The sequence below is a fragment of the Podarcis filfolensis genome (assembly GCF_964270895.1).
Source record: "Podarcis filfolensis genome assembly, chromosome: 1".
In the NCBI taxonomy this organism is placed as follows: Eukaryota; Metazoa; Chordata; class Lepidosauria; order Squamata; family Lacertidae; genus Podarcis; species Podarcis filfolensis.
In genome coordinates this window covers 64561617-64582042 of record NC_139604.1, presented here as the reverse complement: position 1 = coordinate 64582042, position 20426 = coordinate 64561617, and the positions used below count along the sequence as shown (strand labels likewise).

The following is a 20426-nucleotide window of genomic DNA, read 5'->3' as shown; positions in this document are numbered from 1 at the left end:
TAGTTTGCCTACCCATGATATTATAGCCTATAGACTATCAAAGCCTATAGGGAGATGAACTTAAATAAATACTTAACTAATTCCAGAGCCTAAGGTGTTAGCAGAGAACAGTCAAGATTATTGCATCTACACCACCAAAGGTAGTGCTAATTTATATTGGGGAAAATGCTGCAGAGCCGAGTGCTTCTGTTCAGCATTTCAGACACTTCGTTCAAGCCACACCACCTAGACTCTGCATTCCATGCCTCTGGAGCATACTCAGTCCTCACTGGGCAAGGCTGTTTGTTTGGTTTGTTTCCCATTTTTTTGGGCAAATATTGGTGTAACCAGGAACCCAAATACCCCATTATCTATAGATGGTGCCATTTTGGTACATAATATCAAATACTTGGAGAACTGGATTCATTATTACTATCTATGATTCTATGGTGATTGTGTGAGAAAAGGAGGTGTCCATGACAAAACCTTTAAGAAGTTTTCTCATTTAATGAAAACAAAAAAAAAAAAAAAAAATTTTCCTTCCAGTAGCACTTTAAAGACCAACTAAGTTAGTTCTTGGTATGAGCTTTCGTGTGCATGCACACTTCTTCAGATACATTTAATGAAAACGTCATTTCATACTTGAAAACGTCATTTCAAGTCTTTTTGTTTCTCTTCAATAAAATGTGTCTATTCTGTTATCTTCTTTGGGAACATCTTGCACATCTTCCATATTCATCCTTTTGGGTGTGAATTTCATCACCCTGAGGCCTGATGGTTCAAAGTATCTAGTTATCTGGAAGTCCAGAGTGTCTTTGCAGATGCCTTTTATGTTTCCTTTGTTTGCTATTCTTAGCTGGACAACTCCTCAACCTCTGAGAATTTCTGCAGACACTGTGAATGTCTAACTTGTTCCTCATCTTAAAGCAATACAGTACTCGCAACACAATACATGCATCTCGCTCTTTAAAATTAGCTTTGTGGCTTAGCTACAGTTTTGTCATCACCACTTTGCTTCCCCCCCCCCCCAAGAAATTCAACTCAGCTTTGTGCAGAAGGTATCTGGGGTAGCAGGTGGCTTTGAGTACCAAAATGAAGCTGCTAAAAGTGTGGATGAAGGGGAAGAGGCCATAGGGTCATGCTGAGGGCTTGCAAAATTATTTCACTTTAACATCTAAGATTCTTTGGCTCCCTCATTCATTTAGGGAAGCAATTACAGAATACAAAGTACAGTCATGATATGGCAAGCATGACGTGAAGTTTTTGATTTTTGTATTAACTGGGCTAAAGCCATAAAGATGAAATTCAACAGATATACGCTGTGTTACAGCTCAATGGAAAACTGCTTTTCCAGTTTTTAATTTTCCACTAAGATACAATCTTATATGTTACTGAACTATAGCACAGTATTTGTACTGAACTCAGTCAATATTATTCCCTAACATTAGTGACTATGACAAAGTAGTCAGAAACGGCATCATCCAATTAAAACTTTTAATATTTGATCTGCTATTTAATAACTCAGCTATTTTGATATTCTGTAATATGATCTAACAAATTCCAGCAGCTTCTGCATGGCTCAGACACTTAATAACAGAGTGAAAGAGCAAACTTTAAGGATCAAAGACTATTTTGCAAGGAGTCCTGTGGAAGGAACACCGTGGTATTTTAAAGTCTCCTACAAATTAATGCAAACCAGTGAAAAATTCAATAAAATGTTTTAATGTCTGTAATTTATTATATACATAATTCGCTTTCAGACTGCACTTCAAATGTGCAAAAGCATACACTCTGACAGCACCAGAAAAAAACAATAAGGTTAACAGTTTTTACCTGATTTGTCACATTGTGTTAAACACAATGACCTTCACAAAAAAAACAGAACATGGAATCTAGAAGCATCCTCAGTTATATGCTAACACTTGATTGTAGTACTCTGACTCAACAAATTAAATAGAAATCCAACATAGTCATCACAATTAATTTACTAGTCTCTTCAAGACTGTATTTTCTTTCCAGTGTTTTGGTCTCCTGCTATATATGTAGGAATACACTTTGGGGCAATTAAATTTACAGAAAGCCAAAGCCAAATAAAAATTAGTTATGCTGGATAAAAATCAGGGGCTTATAAAAAATAAGATTTTATACATTTTGAAAGAGTTCTCCATTAAAGAATAAATCAGAGTTGTTTGCTAGGATTTTCCATGAAACTTGCTGCCCTGGCCTCTGTCAGATACTGCTGTAAAAAGTGTAAGTACAGCCTTAATAAAATACATATAAGGCAATTGCAAAATTAAGTTTTAATTAAATACAAAGTGCCCTTCAGTTTTACTTAGTAATATCAATAAATACTAACTACTGTAGTTGTGCAATACAAGACCTGGAAGGACTTTATAAAAAAACTATGCTATTTCACATGATCAAGCATCAACAAAGCATCTTTGACAGCAGAATTAACTCTTCATCCTACATTCCTGGAAATATTAATGTATGTAAAAAAGGCACATCTTTCAGTGAACAGAATCAGCAACTTAGACTAGAGTTCTGCTAATGCAATCTATGACGTCTCTATAGAAGCCTGACACCTCCAAAAGGAAAATATTAAATTTGTTTCTTTTGCTTCAGTGTTGTATATGCCTTGGAAGAAATGAATATTCTAGCTGATTAATGAACCATTAAATAATTGATATGTTTATTTAAGGGGAACAACCAAGAAAAATGACGGGAAAAACATTTTCCTGCCACACACAAATAATGCAACCAGACATGTTAAACAGCTCATCATCTCAAAAGAGAATACAATTATTCTCTAGAATGCATGATCATTCTCATGTTCAGGGCAAGTTTCTTTTTTGGAAGTTCTAAAGTGATAAAAGAAGATTGGCAATATGTTATCTTCTACAAGACAAGTAACACTGAAATGTTTCAGAATACAGTCTTGAACAGAACTTACAAGACGTGGTTAAAACATGCATGTGAATAATGAAGATTTCCGTTAAGATTTCTGGTGCTACAAATTCTTTAGCTTGCTGAGGGCCGTACCTGGGCTGATGATTAAGATACATCCTCACATTAGAATAATTATAAAATGAACAGCAGCCTGGTCATGTTTCCAACAGTCATTGCCTTGAACGAATTAAAAAGACAAATGGGTGCATTTGCCAGATTCATGTGTGTATATATTAATCACAGCAAGATGTAATGCAGACAAATGGGGGGAAACAGCACTAGTGATAACAGTAACTTTTAAGTTAAGAGTTCCAGTTCAACTGCATGCTAACTGTAGCAACTGTCCAATAGTTTCATTTTAGCAAACACCACCCAACAAAAAAAAGGGGTGGCTGAAGGATTTTATAAGCAAAGGTTCTTTATTTTCTTTACATTAATTCTCCTGATTAAACTCCACTTCCCATTTTGACGGCTGAATTCATTCATTCCTGTTATTACAATTTCACCTCCAGTTATTCTTTAAAATGTAGCCAATATTTGCTAGAATACCTCTCCGCTAGAACACTACTCAGGATACACTGTCCAACCATAGTTTTTAGAAGAATATCATATTCTTCATTATTGGCCTGACAATGCAATTTTTAGCAAGCGTAATCGTTTATTTATTTGACAGCATATCATGGACACCAGAGTAATAAAATACATGAAACATGACTGAAATCTCAAAGCACAGTTCTTTTAAATGGGGGGAAACCTAGAACTTTTTGTAACATACAACTACTGTGTTACTTTTGTAGTAGCTTTAAATTGGTGTGTAACCAAACGTTCAAAAACCAACAAAAATGACCTTTTGACAAACTATAAAGTCTGTTTCTTTGTGGGGAATCTATTCAGCTGCTTTATTGAACAACTGTTCAGAATAACTATAAAGATGCCTACAATGAGAAGGATGTAGATTGAATTGGTGTCTATTCTGGAATAAACTAGTTGGCAATATACACCAGCAGGCTTTGGGGTTGTTATGCAATATGCACTTAATCTAGAAATGGAGACTGAAAAAAATGGGGCATATTCTAAAAATATTCCTAAAATGTAGTTAAGCCCAAGTCATAGAAATTATATATCTATATAAAATGTAAGTTTGCATTTCCCAAGATAATTTTATTTTTATTTTTGGCAATGAAATCCCAGACCTACAAGGCAAACTCATCATTTGGTCCCATTTCTTATTGAAATAATTTCTAAATGACACGAAGTAGCTCAATTCTATCTTCTGCACAGCAGGATAGGAAAACATCAGGCAGTGGACTGACTCTTATCAGCTCAAGGAAGACTTCAAACACATGGGAATAGATACAGGGTTTCCCAAGGCCCCACTCTACTGAATTCAAGAAGCCAGAGAAACAACCTTGTATTACTAGAACCAGCAAGTTAGCTTTGCGAGGGGGGCAGGATGAGATTTCTGTTGGCATGTATGATGCTGTTTTCTTTTCTTCATGCCAGGCACTGCTGTCTGTTTAGTCCACAACAGCTACATCTAGGGGATAGGTTCAGTCTATTAGTTTGCAAAGACAATGCTCATGACCTTTCATGATAACATTGCTTTTTCAAATAATCTTCTCCGATACAGGTCAATATTGCTTTCAACATCAAGAACAGCAGCGACAATTTTTTAATCTGTGCTTTATCTGAATGGGAAGAATTTAAGAATCTTGACTCAGGACACAAACAACATTATTCCTTTTTAAAGTAAAATGAAGAATGCAGGCTGTCGTACTGGTGTGAGGGCCCACATTTTGCAAGCCAGTGCATAGTCAGTCAGTAGTCTGCTGGCATCCTTGAACTAATTTAGGCAGTAGTAACATTCATTTCCACTTTAATTCCGTCTATATTCTCAATTAGTGCATTTATTTTATAAAAAGGAAGCATTGGCAAATATTAAAAATATGAATTTGTGGGTCAAATTAAAGAACCATATTTCTATATTTCCATTTTCTACTCAAGTTTTTACCCTTTCATATGCAAAGTAAAACTAAAGCTGAAATTTGGAACAAGCAGCAGAATGGGGGGGGGGGAGAGAAATGGAAGAATAACAGAAAACCATAGCAATGGCAAATTGATTAACGTGTTCTCAGCTTCTTTGCCTGCTTCTTTCGTTTCAATTCCTCTTCTTCACGTCTTAGCTCTTCTAGATCTTCCTGCATTCCAAGCCTCAAGCTGCAGAATAAAGATTTAGTTACACTAAAATATTAAGATAATTAAACCCAAAATGTAGGAGCACAAAAAAATCCCTAGCCAGGAGGAAATGAACATAACCCTCTTACAATTACCCATCACTAGGCAGCTTGCAGAAATCTTAGCTAGGTTTAGGATATTCCCTAGAGAAGCCATATTAGAAACTGCCTTACGTTTCCAGGGATGCAACAACACTGGAATATGCTACAATTAGACTGGAAATAGAAAAATAAAAATAAATGGCTCCCATAACATATTGAGACGGCACAAGGTTACAAGCATACCCAATACTAAAAACATGCTATATAAAGAAAGGCTGGCTAATTGTAATTGCTGCTGCAATTGGCGTGAACAATAATGATATCCCCCAATTATGAGTATAAATATAGAGAGTTAGAGCAGCTGAAATTTGTATTCACATGTTGCTTTGAAGATGCTACAAGGATCAATAATACCTCCAGACAATCCTATATATGACCAGGCAGGAAACCAAACTGATTGCGTTTATATTCTATTTTTGTACAGTACACTTTCGGAGGCCTAGGCATGTAAGCTTGTTGCAGTGAAACCACAGAACAGGGACCAACAATCTTTTTGGAGCAGTGGGCATTTTACAAATTTCAGGAGAGTCCTGAGGGCACCAGTCACAAAATAGTGCACATGGACAGTGTGGTGTAACACAAAATTAGAGAGAAAACTTAACTCCAACAATCTTATGCTCACTATGGGGAGCCAGCCGATTGTGGAGACCACGCAATACACAATTGCTATGTAATAACAACAGAGGGCATTCCTCTGTACTAGGAAAAATATACAAGGTGGCCACATCACACTCCCCCCACAGAGAAGGTACCTGTACATTTTGCCCCATAACTTTCATTTTAGGAGACCTAGACACTTGCTTATTTTAAATGAAAACTCAGAGTGGGGGCGGTGGTTTTCCCAGGGGCACCAATAAAAACCAATTAGTGCCAGGTTGGCAACTGTTTTGCAGCAGCTTAAAGACCTGCTTGAATTAAATGTTCCATTCTTCCAATCATTCTACCTGTGCAAGCATCCCAGATGGAACAATACCCCCCATTCTGTTCTAGGGGTTCTTCTGACCCTTCCCCAGAGCCAATTTTGAGAGGCCTGTGGGGAGAGGCAGGGGAAAGCACTGTTGCACAAGCAGAGGTCCTTGTGCAGGGCTTCTGCCGACAGAGCTGGTTAGGTGAAAAATGTATTAAGTATTGCAATGAAATACAAGAATTACAGTCTTAGCTTCAATATATGCTAAATAAGTACGCAAAAAACTCACAATAGCAGGAATTGGTCCATATAATCATCTTAGCTTCACTGAGTAGAACATTTTTAATGGGACAAAAATCATTGTCTCCATTTGGGCCCAATATTTAAAATTGTTTTCAGGAGATCACTGACTTTCTGAGGAAGCTACAGTCTTTGACAGTCTTCCCAGGGACCATCATTCAAGCAAGCATGGATGCTGAGGCTTTATACACTAACAAAGATGGGTAAGAATCCATCAGGAATATTATCCCAGTTGATCTCTCCACCAAGCTGGTCACATTGTCCTCACTTATTTCAAATATAAGGAGGGCTTTTGGTTTCAGGTTAACAGCACTGTGATGAAAACGTGCAGATCTCCACAGTATGCCAATATATTCATGGCTGACTTTGAATCGTTTCCACAGCTTCTCTCCCCCAAAACCTCCCCTTCACTTGAGGTCACTTCACAGAGACTTCAACCATTTTGCTCACATTGCTTGCCATTGCTCACAATGATTCCAAACTCATCATTATTTGGAATCACAATAATGGAACTGTTTCTTTTTGATGAATGACCAAAATCTGGGAGAGTGAAGTGGAGAGATTCAACTTTGCTTACCTTTTGGCTTCCTCCTTCTGTTGCTCCTTCCAGCTGCTTTCCATGTAACGTAAGGCATAATCACTTTCGTCTTTATATCTGAGAGTAATAGGCAAAATGAAATGCAATATGTTCACTTTTGCTATAATACATAAATGCATGTGTTTCAGAATCAGAATTGTATATGCATTTAAATAAAACAGAAATATGTTTCAAGTAACCTTATAATTACGGTATATGGCTGGACCAAGTCAGTTCCTTTCAGTGCAGGGGTGGGGACCTTTAGTCTCAGTAATCATATGCTTTGGCAAATACTAGTAAATGAATAGGCTGCATATTGTAGTATATCAGCCCCTTTCTTGCATTTTTTGAGTACATGCACATTCATATTTTTTTATCCTCAATTATAGTTGACAGAAACCACTGAGAACTTTTGCTCAAACTCTGTTTTCTTAAGGAGCTCCTGATTAATTTCAAAAGTACTCAAGCAGACTAAATTATGAAACTGTATCGGGGAAAACTTTATTTATGCACCTTACATGAATGTTATAGAGACTGTCATAACTACACAATGGTATAAAATGATACAATTTTTTTTCCTCACCTAGCCCGATCATAGCCAAATATCTCTTTAATATGTCTAGAGATTTCTTCCTGGGACTCTCCTTCATCATCTATGAAGTCCTCCATTTCAGAATCGTATTCATCTTCATCGTCTTCATATTGCCTTTTACTAGTAATAGGTGGAAGAGATGGTCTTGGAAAACCTAAAGGGTGAAATTCAGACATGTAATACACAATTCCAAACCCGCTGCAACGTTTATTTTTGTGCTGCATTAGTTTTTCACTAGCTAATACAGTCACTTCATGAGGCTTTACACGGGTTACATTCTGGGCAGCTATTGGTGTAATGCAGGGGCAGATTAACTTTTGGCCCTCCAAATGTTGCTGGACTACAAGGTCCATCATTTCTGATTGCTGGCCATGGCTGACGGGGGCTGATGTGAGTTCATCATCATCTGAAGGCACACAAGTTAGTCATCCCCGCTACCCAGCATTTAAGTAACAAATTTAGTTGGATCACTGTAAGTGGCTTGGCAAAAAGAAATGTTCTTTTCAAATGCAGGGGCGTATTGCATCAACACAACAAATCTACTCTTGGAATACAAATCTGAAATCCTCCTCATAATAAGAATACTAAATGGTGTGTGTTTACTAGGCCTATTGCTTCAAGCATTATTAGGTAGCTTATTATGTACCAGACATATTATTATGTACCAGACACAAGGACATACGAGTCCGGCTGGACCAGGCTAAAGGCCCAACTGGTCCAACATCCTGTTCTCACAGTGACCAGCCAGATGCTTATAGAAAGTTTGCAAGCAGGACCTGAGTGCAACAGAACTCTCCTCACTTGTGATTCTCAGCAACTGGGACTCAGACTTCCAACAGTGGCAGTAGAACATCATGGCAAGCCCTATCCTCCAGTAATGCTTCCAATTCACTTTTCAACATATCTAAGATGGTGGCCATCACATCTTATAGAAATGAATTTCATAGCTGAACTACCGGTATGTGCTGTATGCAGTAGTTCTCTTTTATCTGTCCTGAATCTTCCAACATTCAGGTTAGTTGAATTGCCCAGTTTTATTTGGGGGGAGGGGATAATTCCCATGCAGTTTCTCTACACTAGAACACAAAATCTGCACTTAATTCCATCTGCCTGACATGTTAGGCCCAGATTTGGAAAACCAGGGCAAGGCGAAGGATGATTTGTGCTTAGCAGCAAAGTGTTATCTGTGTACATCTACAACATTCCAGCACCGTCTCCCTCTCCAAAATGGTTGACATCGCTTCTTCATACAGTACAAGCACTGGAGTTGCAGCAAGCTAATCTAGAATAAGAGAACCTTTGTTATGGGAGAGTAAGGGCTACTGACGGCTGCAAAGATTAAGTTGAAATCCTGTCTGCCTTGGCAAAGGATTGCTCCAAGAAAAATAAAGCTCAACTCTGCCCTCCCCCAACTGGAGTCATTCCTATGCTTCAGATTAAGGGAGCTTCTTACCCTTAAATCAATCATGGAATTAATATCAACCACAATATCTTTGTTACAGCCTTTCCTGCTCACACTGAATTTGCTTGAACTTGTAGAAGCCAGAAATCACATAAATGTACCTGACGTTAACAAGACCATAAAATTTATCTAAGGTTTCCTACACTCTACCATACGTATGTTTGTGAGGAGCAATCAAATCTGCAAAGTAGTTTGAAAAACAGTCCATGTTTTGCTTTGCTTTTTTTGTTTACAAAGTTTATGGTAGAATGAGATCCTATACAAATTCTCGGAGTACTGTACTTTCACTGAACTCAATGGAACTCACATTCAACTTACATGCACTAGATTGGAAGATATGCAACTCCAAGTCCAAATAGCTACAGTGAGACAACAAATGTATGAATGAAACAAAGAGCACATATCAAATTATTCATAAACTCAGACTTTAAAGATACCTTGTGGGGGGATCCTGGGTCTTTGCTGTGGAAATGGCCTCATTCCATTCATCTGTCCGCTACCTTGTCGCGGTACCAGATTTTTAGAAGAGATCGTTTCTGATACAACCGTACACTTTGGTTTCAGAGCTCCAACTGAAGTGGTGTTTGGCCGGCCTGGTCCCAATCCTGAGTTACTACCTCTTGCCGGTCCTGCATTTAGACTATTTGGCCGCCCGGGTCCTATGCTTTGACTACTTCCAGAACGCACTGGTCCGGAACTGTTGCCTGGTCTGCTAGATCCCACACCTAAGTTACTGCCTGGCCGTACAAGTCCCGCACTTGAGCTGCTGCTTCGTTGCCCTGATCCCGAGCCGCTACCTAATCGTCCAGGTCCCATGCCTGAACTATTGCCCTGTGGTCCACGTCCAACAATCAAACTGCTGCCTGGCCGACCTGGACCTGTACTTAAGCTGCTCTTTGCTCGTGGAAGAGGTCCTCCTGCGCCTGAATTGCGGCTTGCTTGCTTGGAGCTGACATTTTTAACACCTTCATGCTGGGAAGGAGCCACACCAGATGGTTTTGTTTGGCTAGTAGTTTTTTTCAGACTAATTTCTTTAGCAGATGGATGCCTGAGAATTCCATTTGCAGTCGTTTTCAAAGTTGGGATATGGGAGTTAGTTCCAGATTTCCCACCCCCATTAGATGCTAGTTTAATTTGACTGCTGTTCGATGGGCTTTTCAAAGGGACCTTATGTGCAGGTTTTGCTTTCTCAGAAGGGTTGGGTTTGGAGGCAGATGACAACTTCAAATGCTTTTCATTTAAAGCTGGTCCTTTGGATTTCCTGTCAGTACTACTTTGAGAGGAAAGGCTTCCTTTCAACAAGGAATGTTTGTCTGCTGAATGCTTACTAGGTTTAGCATTTATGAGCTCCTTCTGTGAAAATTCCTTCTTGGAAGAATTTGATATAGTGACCTGTTTTATTTCTTTCCCAACTTTTTTCTCTTTTAGTATAACCCCCTTTTTGTGTTTCCGCTCTAAGTATTCTCGCTCTCTCAGTTCTTCCGCTGTCATGGGTCTTTCCTCTGTCTTTTTCAGAGGAACTTTTATTTCAACTGGCTCATACTGTTTCTTTTCAGCCAGCTTTAAAAGGTCCCTAAAGTTCAGTGTTGGAGGTGCACTTTTGGGAGGCGCCTTTGGTTTCACTGGTGCTTTGGAAGGCTTTTCTTCATATTCTTCCAATTCATGCTCCGATTCTGTCTGATCATATTCAAATTGCTCCATTTCATCACCTGTCATGCATTCACCTCCTTCTGTGTTCCCTTCAGAACTGTTTTCACGGCCTTGCCTCTTTTTAGGCTTCTCTTCAACAGGAATGCCATTATAGCCACGGAAATTGTCCTTCGTCCGTGAAGCCATAGCTCTTGCTTTTCGGTCATGTTTCAGTTCTACACGTTTAGCGAGAAGTTCTTCTTTTCTTCTTTTTTCTTCAATGGCTGTAAAAGAAGGAAAGTTCCTATGTAAAATATTTTTTGCGCTTGAAAAATCTTGGGATAGCTTGAAAAACTGCAATGGCTAGTGTGCATTGTAAAGGTCATGCTCAGAGTTTATATTCTGACTACAAACTATCTAAGCAATCAAATAGCAGACATGGAACATAAAAGCTACCCTTGGAAATAACACAGCAGAATTTTAATTAAGAGCTCCATTTTAAACACAAGGGCTGACTGAGATCTAAAGAACTGCACAATTAATTCAGCACACCCAGGAGGCTGTGGGTTTGGGTTTCTCAGGCAGCAGCTCCCCATTGAACATGGGCAACTGTTGGCAAAACTGAGGACTTTCAAAGAGCAGTTCTGTCCAGTATCTTCTGGAATTTGTCAAAAAGCCTGTTAAATAAAACTTGCTTTGAAAGAACAAGGTGTCAAAACTATGCACCAGTCTCCGTGATGCTGTAGTTTCTAGCTATTGTACAAACTGAGAGGAAATCAACACTCTGATGTTCCAAACAACCCAGCAGCATTGATGGAATTCCTGCTTGCCTGATGAAATGATCTCCCCCTCTCCCTGCTCGCTGCATGCTGTACTACCCCAGAGATATTGATAGGGAAGGTGGGAAGCCTTGTTGTGCTCGCAGAAGTCCTTGCATGGGCTTCAGTAATCTGAATCCAGTTCTAAATGGAGAACAGAGGGGAGGAAATGAACCAACTTTTTAAGTTTTGCCACTGTTTTCAGAGGATTCTAGAAGCCAATGCATATCCAAAAATGAGGGAACTATGGCAACAATATTCAAAAAGAAACAGAAGACAGTTATCACCAAAAATAAGTGACAGTGGCTCTTGGGAGGAGAAAGATAATTTTAAAATATACCCTTTTTCCTTTGTTCCTCTTCTTGCCGCTTGAGGAAAGCTCTCACAGCTGCTGACTGAACACCTTTCACTTTTGGATCCTTTTTGGGAGGGCCTACTGCCAAACTGTATCTTTTCTGAAAAGAGACAAAATGTCAGAACCACACACCAATTTCTAAGGCTCTAGGTTTCTAGCTACTGTACACAACAGGTTGGGGGCTTTGGGCAATTTAACAATAAAAGCCTTTTCAGCAATTGATTTCAGTGGTGTTTAAGGTGCTTAGCACTGGCCACAACCACATGCCACAATACGTCATAAACCATCTTATCACAACATTTTGAATGACATCATCTCAGACCACTGGCTATGTTGGTTGGAGCTAATGGAAATTGAAGTATAACAATATCAGAAGAGCATAGACATAACACAATACAGTCTATATATTATTCAAAAAGCTGTCTCAGTGCTTATGCAAGTAAGAGTTTTTGTACTTAATTTGTGATTTATTTGGGGGGAGTGTTTAAACATGGTCAGATTTAATTGTGCCAATTTAGATTGATTTTCCTTCTCAATGAAATAAGGAACACTAAAACAAATACTTTAATACAAGACTTTATACAACACGTAGCTTGTATGAGGTATAAAAGTCTACTGCAGCTACAAGTTCTCTCCTTCAACAACTCAGTGAACAAGCTAGACAGGCAGTAACATTCCATTCTCTTTATTTGATAAAAGTACCAGCTTTATACAAAGACTTGTCCGCAGTGGCGAAAAGCACAGGTCAAACTCTCCTGGTGTGCTTTTAAAAACACTGATTATCCTTTTCTGAGCACCTCCAGATGGCAACTGTAGGGTTGAAAGCTGTAGCAATATGCAAACTGCAGATGGCTGTTGTTACACAGCATTTAAGCGATAATTGAAATTGAAAACCACAAAGGCCTTTAAAAGTTCATTTTGTAAAACTTGATTACACCCTCCATGCCTTGAAATATTGGTGAAAATGATTCAAAACTATGTTAGCTCCAAAATTAGCATTTATCCCCTCTTTAAAAGAGAGCAGGTGTCTTTTAAAACCCTGCCCTCTCCAAACTAAGAGTGAAACCACCACCTGACTTTACTTTCATAGAAGTAGACAGTTGTCATAAGTACAATGAAGAAATCTCACAACCCTGACTGAGCCAGATATTGAACTATGACCCACTCCACAGAGTTGCTGTGAAGCTAAAAAATAAAATAAAATAACAAGAATTTAGTAGCCCTTTATTTGAAGATCCCAATGCTATTTCTGTAACTACAGCTTAACAAGAAGACAAAATCATGTAGAAATTCTAAATGTTATAATTCAAACTTTGAAAATACTTTCTCTTTTTATCTTATACTATCACATTGCCTTTGGCCAGATTCATTCCCTACGCTACACAGACCCTATGTGTTACTGTTGAACAATAACAAGGACTACTTTTTAAATCAAGTTAATAGATATTTACATACTTGGGTCAGATCTTGAGTTATCTATAGCAACAACTGAGCTATCAGTGGAAGCATTACTAAGCCCAATAGTCACTTCATTTTGAAAACAGCTAATTATTGCTTAGCATGGTTTTCCCTAAGGGAGATGAACTAACAGCTCTATAATTTTAGCGAGACATGATGCAATACATTATTGTTTCTATTTCTCATATAAATGATCATGAATGTGCTTATTCACTATCTAGCAAAGAATAGTTTCAGCCTAAAATCCTTCTTAGCAGTAACATTTCAGTAACTGCTTACTACTTGATAATGGTTTTTAAAGTGTCTCAAATCTGAAATTACCTTCAGGAAAACTTAATACATACATTTTAATAGTCCAATCCTAGTCATGTTTACTCAGATGTAAAAGAAATAAGACTTTCAAAGTTAATGGGGTGGATCCAATGCTTCTCTTCCAATGGAAGATAATTTGAACAGAAAGATTATTTCTGCTGGAAGAACAGACTTCCTGTCAGAGGAAAGGAACCTCTGAATGCTGTTCAATGTTGCCTAGGTCTGCAACCACAGGAAAGCAAATGTTAACTAACTCTGCTAGCTTACAGGAAGAGATGAACTTCCCAAAGTCAACAATAAAGATAAAATTGTAGTAAATGCTCAAGATTTTATTAATCATTTCTGAGATTTCATTCAGCACAAGCTCTTTAAGAGAAATACACTTTCAGGAATTATATTTCTAAATCAGATGTGGGGAACCTGTGGCCCTCCAGATATTCATGGAATACAATTCCTACCATCTCGAACACTGGTTATGTTGGCTGGGTCAGATAGGAGGATGAATCCAATAACACCTGGAAAGCCACAGGTGCCCCACCCCTGTTCTGAATTGTGATTCCTTTTCATTGATTAAATCACTTTTCCCATGAAGAGATCATGATCCACACACACTGGCAATACGCATTTAATAAAACATGAACTTTACTGATAGCTTCTTCAAAACATGTAATATGTTCTCTTGAAAGTGAAAACTCCATTTACTTGTCCTATTTGGAATCTATACAGTAGTTTCTTGCTTTCATTAAATCCCTTTTAGTAGCTTAGACTCCATTTTCCTGATATATTGTAGCCTAGCAAAAGCTGCATGAACTTTTACTAACCCTTCTCATTAGGAAAAAAACTCACTTGCTTTTAGGAAGGAACAAGCAGCAGCCAGTGTCCTGACACTGAAAGAATTCAAGGAGGTCAATTGCCATAGCAATGCTGAAGGGAGACTGGCTAGGCAGAACGATTGCAATTAATACTATATCAATATATAAGAATGGATGTATTAATCACAAAATAAATGAAAGCAGATGTTGGTGGACAGCTAATAAATAAGGTAATTAATATAGATGGACATTGATGAATATTGTTATAATGAGAAGGTTGGGGAGGGCTCAAAGTAAGAGATTTCTGACCGGTTTAGACAACAGTGGGATGTAACTATTATAGAAAGTTTTATTGCAGCCACGATTGGCTAATTGTAATCAAACGTGTAGCACAGAAGTATATAAGAATGCTTTCTGTATCAAGTTGCAGTCATTCCTTGATTTCTAGGGGACTGTCCCCATGCCTAGTTTCACCTGAAGCCTATTTTGCATAGAACTGTAGAGTCAGAAGGGACCCTGAGGGGCATCTATTTCTTTGTTTTGTGTCAGGGTTCCCAAGAAGAACACCAATTTCTCTATTTCTCTGACAACCAACTCTTCACATTTGCAGCTGTCCTTTCATCTAGTAAATGTTGAAATCTGTATTGTATTCAGGAGCACTTACAAGACTCAAATTTCTATTTAATCTATTTTAAATTGAAGAGCGTCCCAAACTTTCAGATTACTAAAACAGAAGAAGGCATTGCTGAAAATGAACTATTCATAAAAGATTTATGTGAAAAGAGACCTGAAAGCATCTGTGACAGGGTTGTCAAACCTGTGACTCTCCAAGCAATGGGACTCTCCACTCCCATCAGCCTGGCTAATGATGGAAGTTGTAGCCCAACAAGACTTGAAAGGCCACAGGTTATCCACCTCTGATCTAGAAGAGCGGTCTCCAGCTTGGGGCGGGGGAAATGTTATTGCTAAAAAAATATAGTCACCTTATACAACCTACTTTGAAAACTGAAGGTCAAGTATAAGAATTAGAATGGTGGTTTTTTTGGTTGTATGGAGAAGTTAAAAGAAACTTTTTTTTTACATGTGTAGTAGACATGCATATTGAACAGCTATTTGGTGCAACTGTGCTAAGGGTGTCCAGGATATATTTGCTGCCCGGCCTTTTTTCTGTATCCAGTTTTTGTCTAAGACTGCAATCCTATGAGCACTTACATGACAGTAGGCTCCACTGATTTAAGTGGAATTTATTTCAAAGTAAGCACGCATTGATTTGCCTGCAAGGCATTTAAAATAGAATTGCTAATACATCATCTTTCCTACGTCAGCAAAGATTATAGCTGCACACTATTTGAGGAAACCACAGCAACCCAGCACTGGTAAAGGTTTGGGACATTAGAATAAATATTTCAACTGACACTATTAATGAGATACAAAGAGAAGAACGTTTTCTCTTTAGACTGAGACTTGCGTGTTTTCCTGGAGAATTAAAATCAAGACATGGACTCAATAAAAAGACCTGCAATAGGCATTTAAATCATCATGCTGTCTACTTGTAGAAAATATACCTTGGGCTTGATCCATCCCCTGAGGATGTGGCATCACATAAAAGTCTCCAAAGGTTATAACAAAGCCCTGTTCCCTCCATCCTCCACAGCATATAATGCGGATGTCACCATGCCAGTCCATTAACTCCAAAATCTCTAACCAGTCCTCTCTGTCCCACTCCACTTGACCAAGGAAGAGTGATGAAGGGACAATGGTCTACTCCCTCTAACTCCATAGGGAGAATAGAGCTCTGTTATGCTCTAGTCTAGGGCAGGCTCCCTCAAACAGAAGGCTGGGTGCATACCAGTGGGTCTTGGGCCACTCTGAGGTTGGCCTCAGTGCCACAGCCTGTCCAGAGCCTCCTCAAATACCTGCCCAGTCTCCTAACCATGTGATAAGACTTTTGATTGGACCAATGCCTATATCAGCAACTTCTTGCACTCTGGTGTCCAGGAAACAAGCTGAGAGAGAGAGAGAGAGAGAGAGAGGCGAGGCAATCCCTCCCTTCTCTGAGAGGAAAGGACCAGAGTAAGCATTGATGGAAATTACCATTTTTATGGTAATAAATAAATGAACTAATAATAAATAAACTAGGAAAAGAAAAGAAGAGGATGAGAGAAGCTGATATAAAAGGTGTGAATATAAAAGGATCAGGAAGCTGGGATAAAAATATTGGGAATTTGGTATGGAGGGAATTAAGTTGAGTATGAAAGAGAATTAGGAGGGGGGAATACAGCAGATGGGTCAAAACACTTTGAGAGGCATTGGTGGGGGGTGGGAAGGGAAAATATAAATGAAAAGGAGCAAATGTATGTACTTAGCTTGAGGAAAGCTGAGCTATGGAACTCCCTGCCACAAGGAAAATACTGTGGCAAATAATTTAGCAATTTCTGAAGGTGGATCAGATATCTGTAGAAAGTGATGTCAGTAACCGCAAGCTGATTATGCCAAACTCTGCCTCTGTCTGCCACTACTGTGTGACTGGCTCTACATCTGAACCACCATTTTGTGACTGGTGGATATTAGGGTAATTTGAAGCCATCTCCAGAGGGCCCTGAGGATAAAAAGCCTGAGAACCTCTGACAAATAGGAAATCCTTCATGCACACTACTACACCCATGGTGCACTGGACCAAGCTTAAGCTCTTCTATTTAATGCTGTATTGGATTAATTATATGGGTAGGAGGAGAGAGAGAAAAAAAATTAAAGACACTGTCTCTTACCAGAAATTTACCAACAGCTTCCAAAAGATTATCATGACCCAGTATTTGAGAAAATATTTGATACCAAATTTTAAGATAAGGTGGCATAACACTCAGAATATTCTTCCCAACATGCTTCTTCAGGAAAAGGAAGAAAGAAAATGTCAATACAGTGGTACCTCTGGTTATAATCGGAATTTGTTCCGGAGGTCCATTCTTAAGCTGAAACCGTTCTTATCAGTGACTTCCGCTCGCATCCTGGGGCAAAGTTCGCAACCAGGAGCAACTGCTTCCAGGTTAGCGGAGCTCGTAACCCGAAACATGCGTAACCAGAAGTGTTCATAACCAAAAGTACCACTGTAAGCTCCTTTGTAACCCAGTAGCTACCTACCCTTAACTAATGCTACATAATACTAATATTATGTTGCCAGTTTTTGTAACACCTGAAGCTTTTTTTAAATAAACTTTGCTTTATCAAATATCTTACACCTTTTACCAGAAGAACATGCAATGATCACCATGCTCCTAAGAACTCTTTCATTTAGTACTTCCTTGCTAACTGTAATTCTCATACAGCCATTCAATGATACAACAAATCTAGATATCCATTTGTATTCTGATTCTTTAAAATATTCCACATCCATAAGCCAAATTCAGGTAAGTCAGGTAACTATAAAACTCACAATTTGATTATCTGTGCTGTCTGCAACATTTGAGTTTCACAAATAAACTACAGCTGCTATTTTTTTAATAAGCATCCGCCTAAAGTCTAAGTAGGCATGCTTAGGCTGGCTTTTGCTGCTGTTGTTACACTCAGAGAACCCTGCTGAACATCTTCAAAGCCCGGAGAAGCTCTCTTAAAAAGTATAAGCCAGATACCGGTAAATCCCTTTAAGAATTCAAGTTGGTATAAAGAGGTGTGGGATAGAGCTGTTAATGATAAATTAACATGTGCCATTAAGGTAAGATGGGAAATATGCAGGAGAAATGATTTTGAGGAGATATGGAGGGTGTTTGTAGAATTTGTACTGTTAAAACAGAAAGGGGTCAAACCATGGAAAGGGGTGTTGAAATTTTGGGAGGTTGGATAGCTAAATGGTCTCGGTGGTGGGATGCACATTTCTATTTATGATTATTACTTTGTCAAAATAATTTAAAAAAAGAAAAGGAAGTGATGGGGTTGGCATCCAAAAAGTTCCCTGAACCCTCACATCCTGCTTGGACATTGTACAACCTCAATGCAAACATTTGCCCTACATTTTTAGGCCAAGCTTCAGATCAACTGCAAAACGATTCTAAGGTTAGCAACGCAGCATATACAGAGGTAACTGCAAACCAACTTTTTGGTCTCGTTTTCTAAAGTTTTAAAGTTATTTTTTGCAATTTTTAAAAAAGGAAGGGATAGGGATTTGAAGTCAAGTGTTCGCTATCCGGAAAAAAGAAGCAGCAGCCGCAGCAGCAGCAGCTTTTGAACAAAGGCATCTTTCTGTGACTCAAGCGAGAAATGCATTTGATAAAGGCATTCCCCCCCCCCCGCGCCGGTGACACCTAGCCGAACAGGCTCCTCTCGCCGGGCGCCGGCAGCTGAGCGAGCAACAGATTAGCAACACAAAAGCTGAGCAAGTAGCGCGCACGGAAAACCCGGGATGTGCGCGCGGCTGGGAGCGAGAGAGACAGAAAGAAGAGCCCGAGAAGAGTCGACTCAGAAGAAAGTCCGCTTCGGGGAGAGCAAAGAGAGAGGGACCCAGAAGGGAAGCGACGGGCCGCCGTCGCCTCTTCCCCGCCGCCAACCGTCCTTTCGCCTCCCTCCCTCCCTCGCGCCCCCGCCAGCCCCCCTCACCGGCACTGCGCTCAGCCCCTGCTGCTCCGACGCCACCATCAGGATATCGCGGAACTCCATCCTGGGCTCCGTGGCCCTTTCGCCCCCGGAGAGGGGCGCCGCCGCTCAGCCTCGCCGCTGCTCCTGCCGCCCCTCGAGAGGACCTTCTATCTCCCTCCTTCCCTCGCCCAGCTGACGGAAAAAGTTCCTCACCGACGCCTCCCTCCCCCTCCTTCCTCACTTCCGGCCCCGAAGCTCCTCTTCCCACCTCTTATATCACCTCGTAATCGTCAACCAGGTTTTTTTTTGTTTAAATGAGCGTGAGGTCACTTCCGCCACTCCGCTCCATGCGGAAGCACGCAGGCGCCCTTCTTCTTCCGGAGAGGACGTGTTCCGACGCGCCACGTGACATGAACAGCGCAGGCAGGGGCTTGCTCGCCACGTGTCTGTGCAACAGAGCAGTGGGGTTTTCATCTCGGGTTTAAAATGCTGTGTTAGTTTGGTCCTCTGCTGGAGAAGGATTCGGGTTTTATTGTTGTTTTTCTCCCGAGAGTGGTTTTTTTTGGGGGGGGGGGAATGGGGGTACCTGCTGGGCTGACAAGGTGAGTTTCTTTGAGTGGCCCTCTCATTTTTTATCTGTTCTTCATTGATTGTTATTGCTTGGGGTGGATCCTGCTGCCTTTCTTTCATTCACTCATTCGTTCGCTGCGGCTTCTGCTTTTACCGCCGCCAATCATTCGAGCTGGTAAAGTGCTACAAATTGGCTGGGGTGCGTGTGGCAAGTGTGGCGTCTATTTGCCATATATACCCCGTAGTGGAAAAGCCCTGGCATCTTTAGGTAGGGTTGGGAAAGACTGCTGTCTGAAACCCTGGAGAGAAGTTGATAGCTATGAGCTAGAATGCTAGATGAACCAAAGGGTTAGACGCTGCTTAAGGCCGCTGCCTACATTCTTGGTGTGCGTTTACTCAGAAGTAAATTCCATTTCATTGCATGGGTTTACTTCCAAAGGTTTACAATCAATTATTTTTTCAGCTTGTTTTGGGTCAATACAAAAATGATTTGGTTTGTGGTCATAGCTTCACAACAAAGCTATTTTTCAGCACTAGTGCAGAAATGGATTGTGCCAGCATCGTTCTTGCAGCGATAGTAGTTGGCAGTAAACTTTATAAAGTCACACAATGGTAAATTGACATTGGCATATGGAAACTTTCATTCAGGTTAGCTTGACCTTGTTGGCAGCCTGGTACTTGTTAAACTCATGGCCTTATGCTCACCTAAGCCAACTAGTTTATGCTACTCTTGCAAAGGCCTGTGAGACCCCTACAGAATCATCTTTTTAATCTTCTGCTGTACAGTATGACCACATCTTGGAA

The 20426-nt window shown here is 39.8% G+C and overlaps 1 protein-coding gene across 1 annotated transcript; it reads right to left on the bottom strand.

Moving 5' to 3' along the window:
- Positions 1–1678: 1678 nt before the first annotated feature.
- SPTY2D1 (SPT2 chromatin protein domain containing 1) lies at positions 1679–19650 on the bottom strand. The gene is made up of 6 exons (XM_083576351.1): positions 19074–19650; positions 11890–12004; positions 9540–11015; positions 7632–7794; positions 7049–7126; positions 1679–5145 (listed from the first exon to the last, which is right to left on the bottom strand). Exons 1-6 carry the CDS (start codon positions 19131–19133, stop codon positions 5049–5051), a joined length of 1989 nt encoding a protein of 662 aa, XP_083432477.1. The 5' UTR covers positions 19134–19650; the 3' UTR covers positions 1679–5048.
- Between the last annotated feature and the right edge of the window lie 776 nt (positions 19651–20426).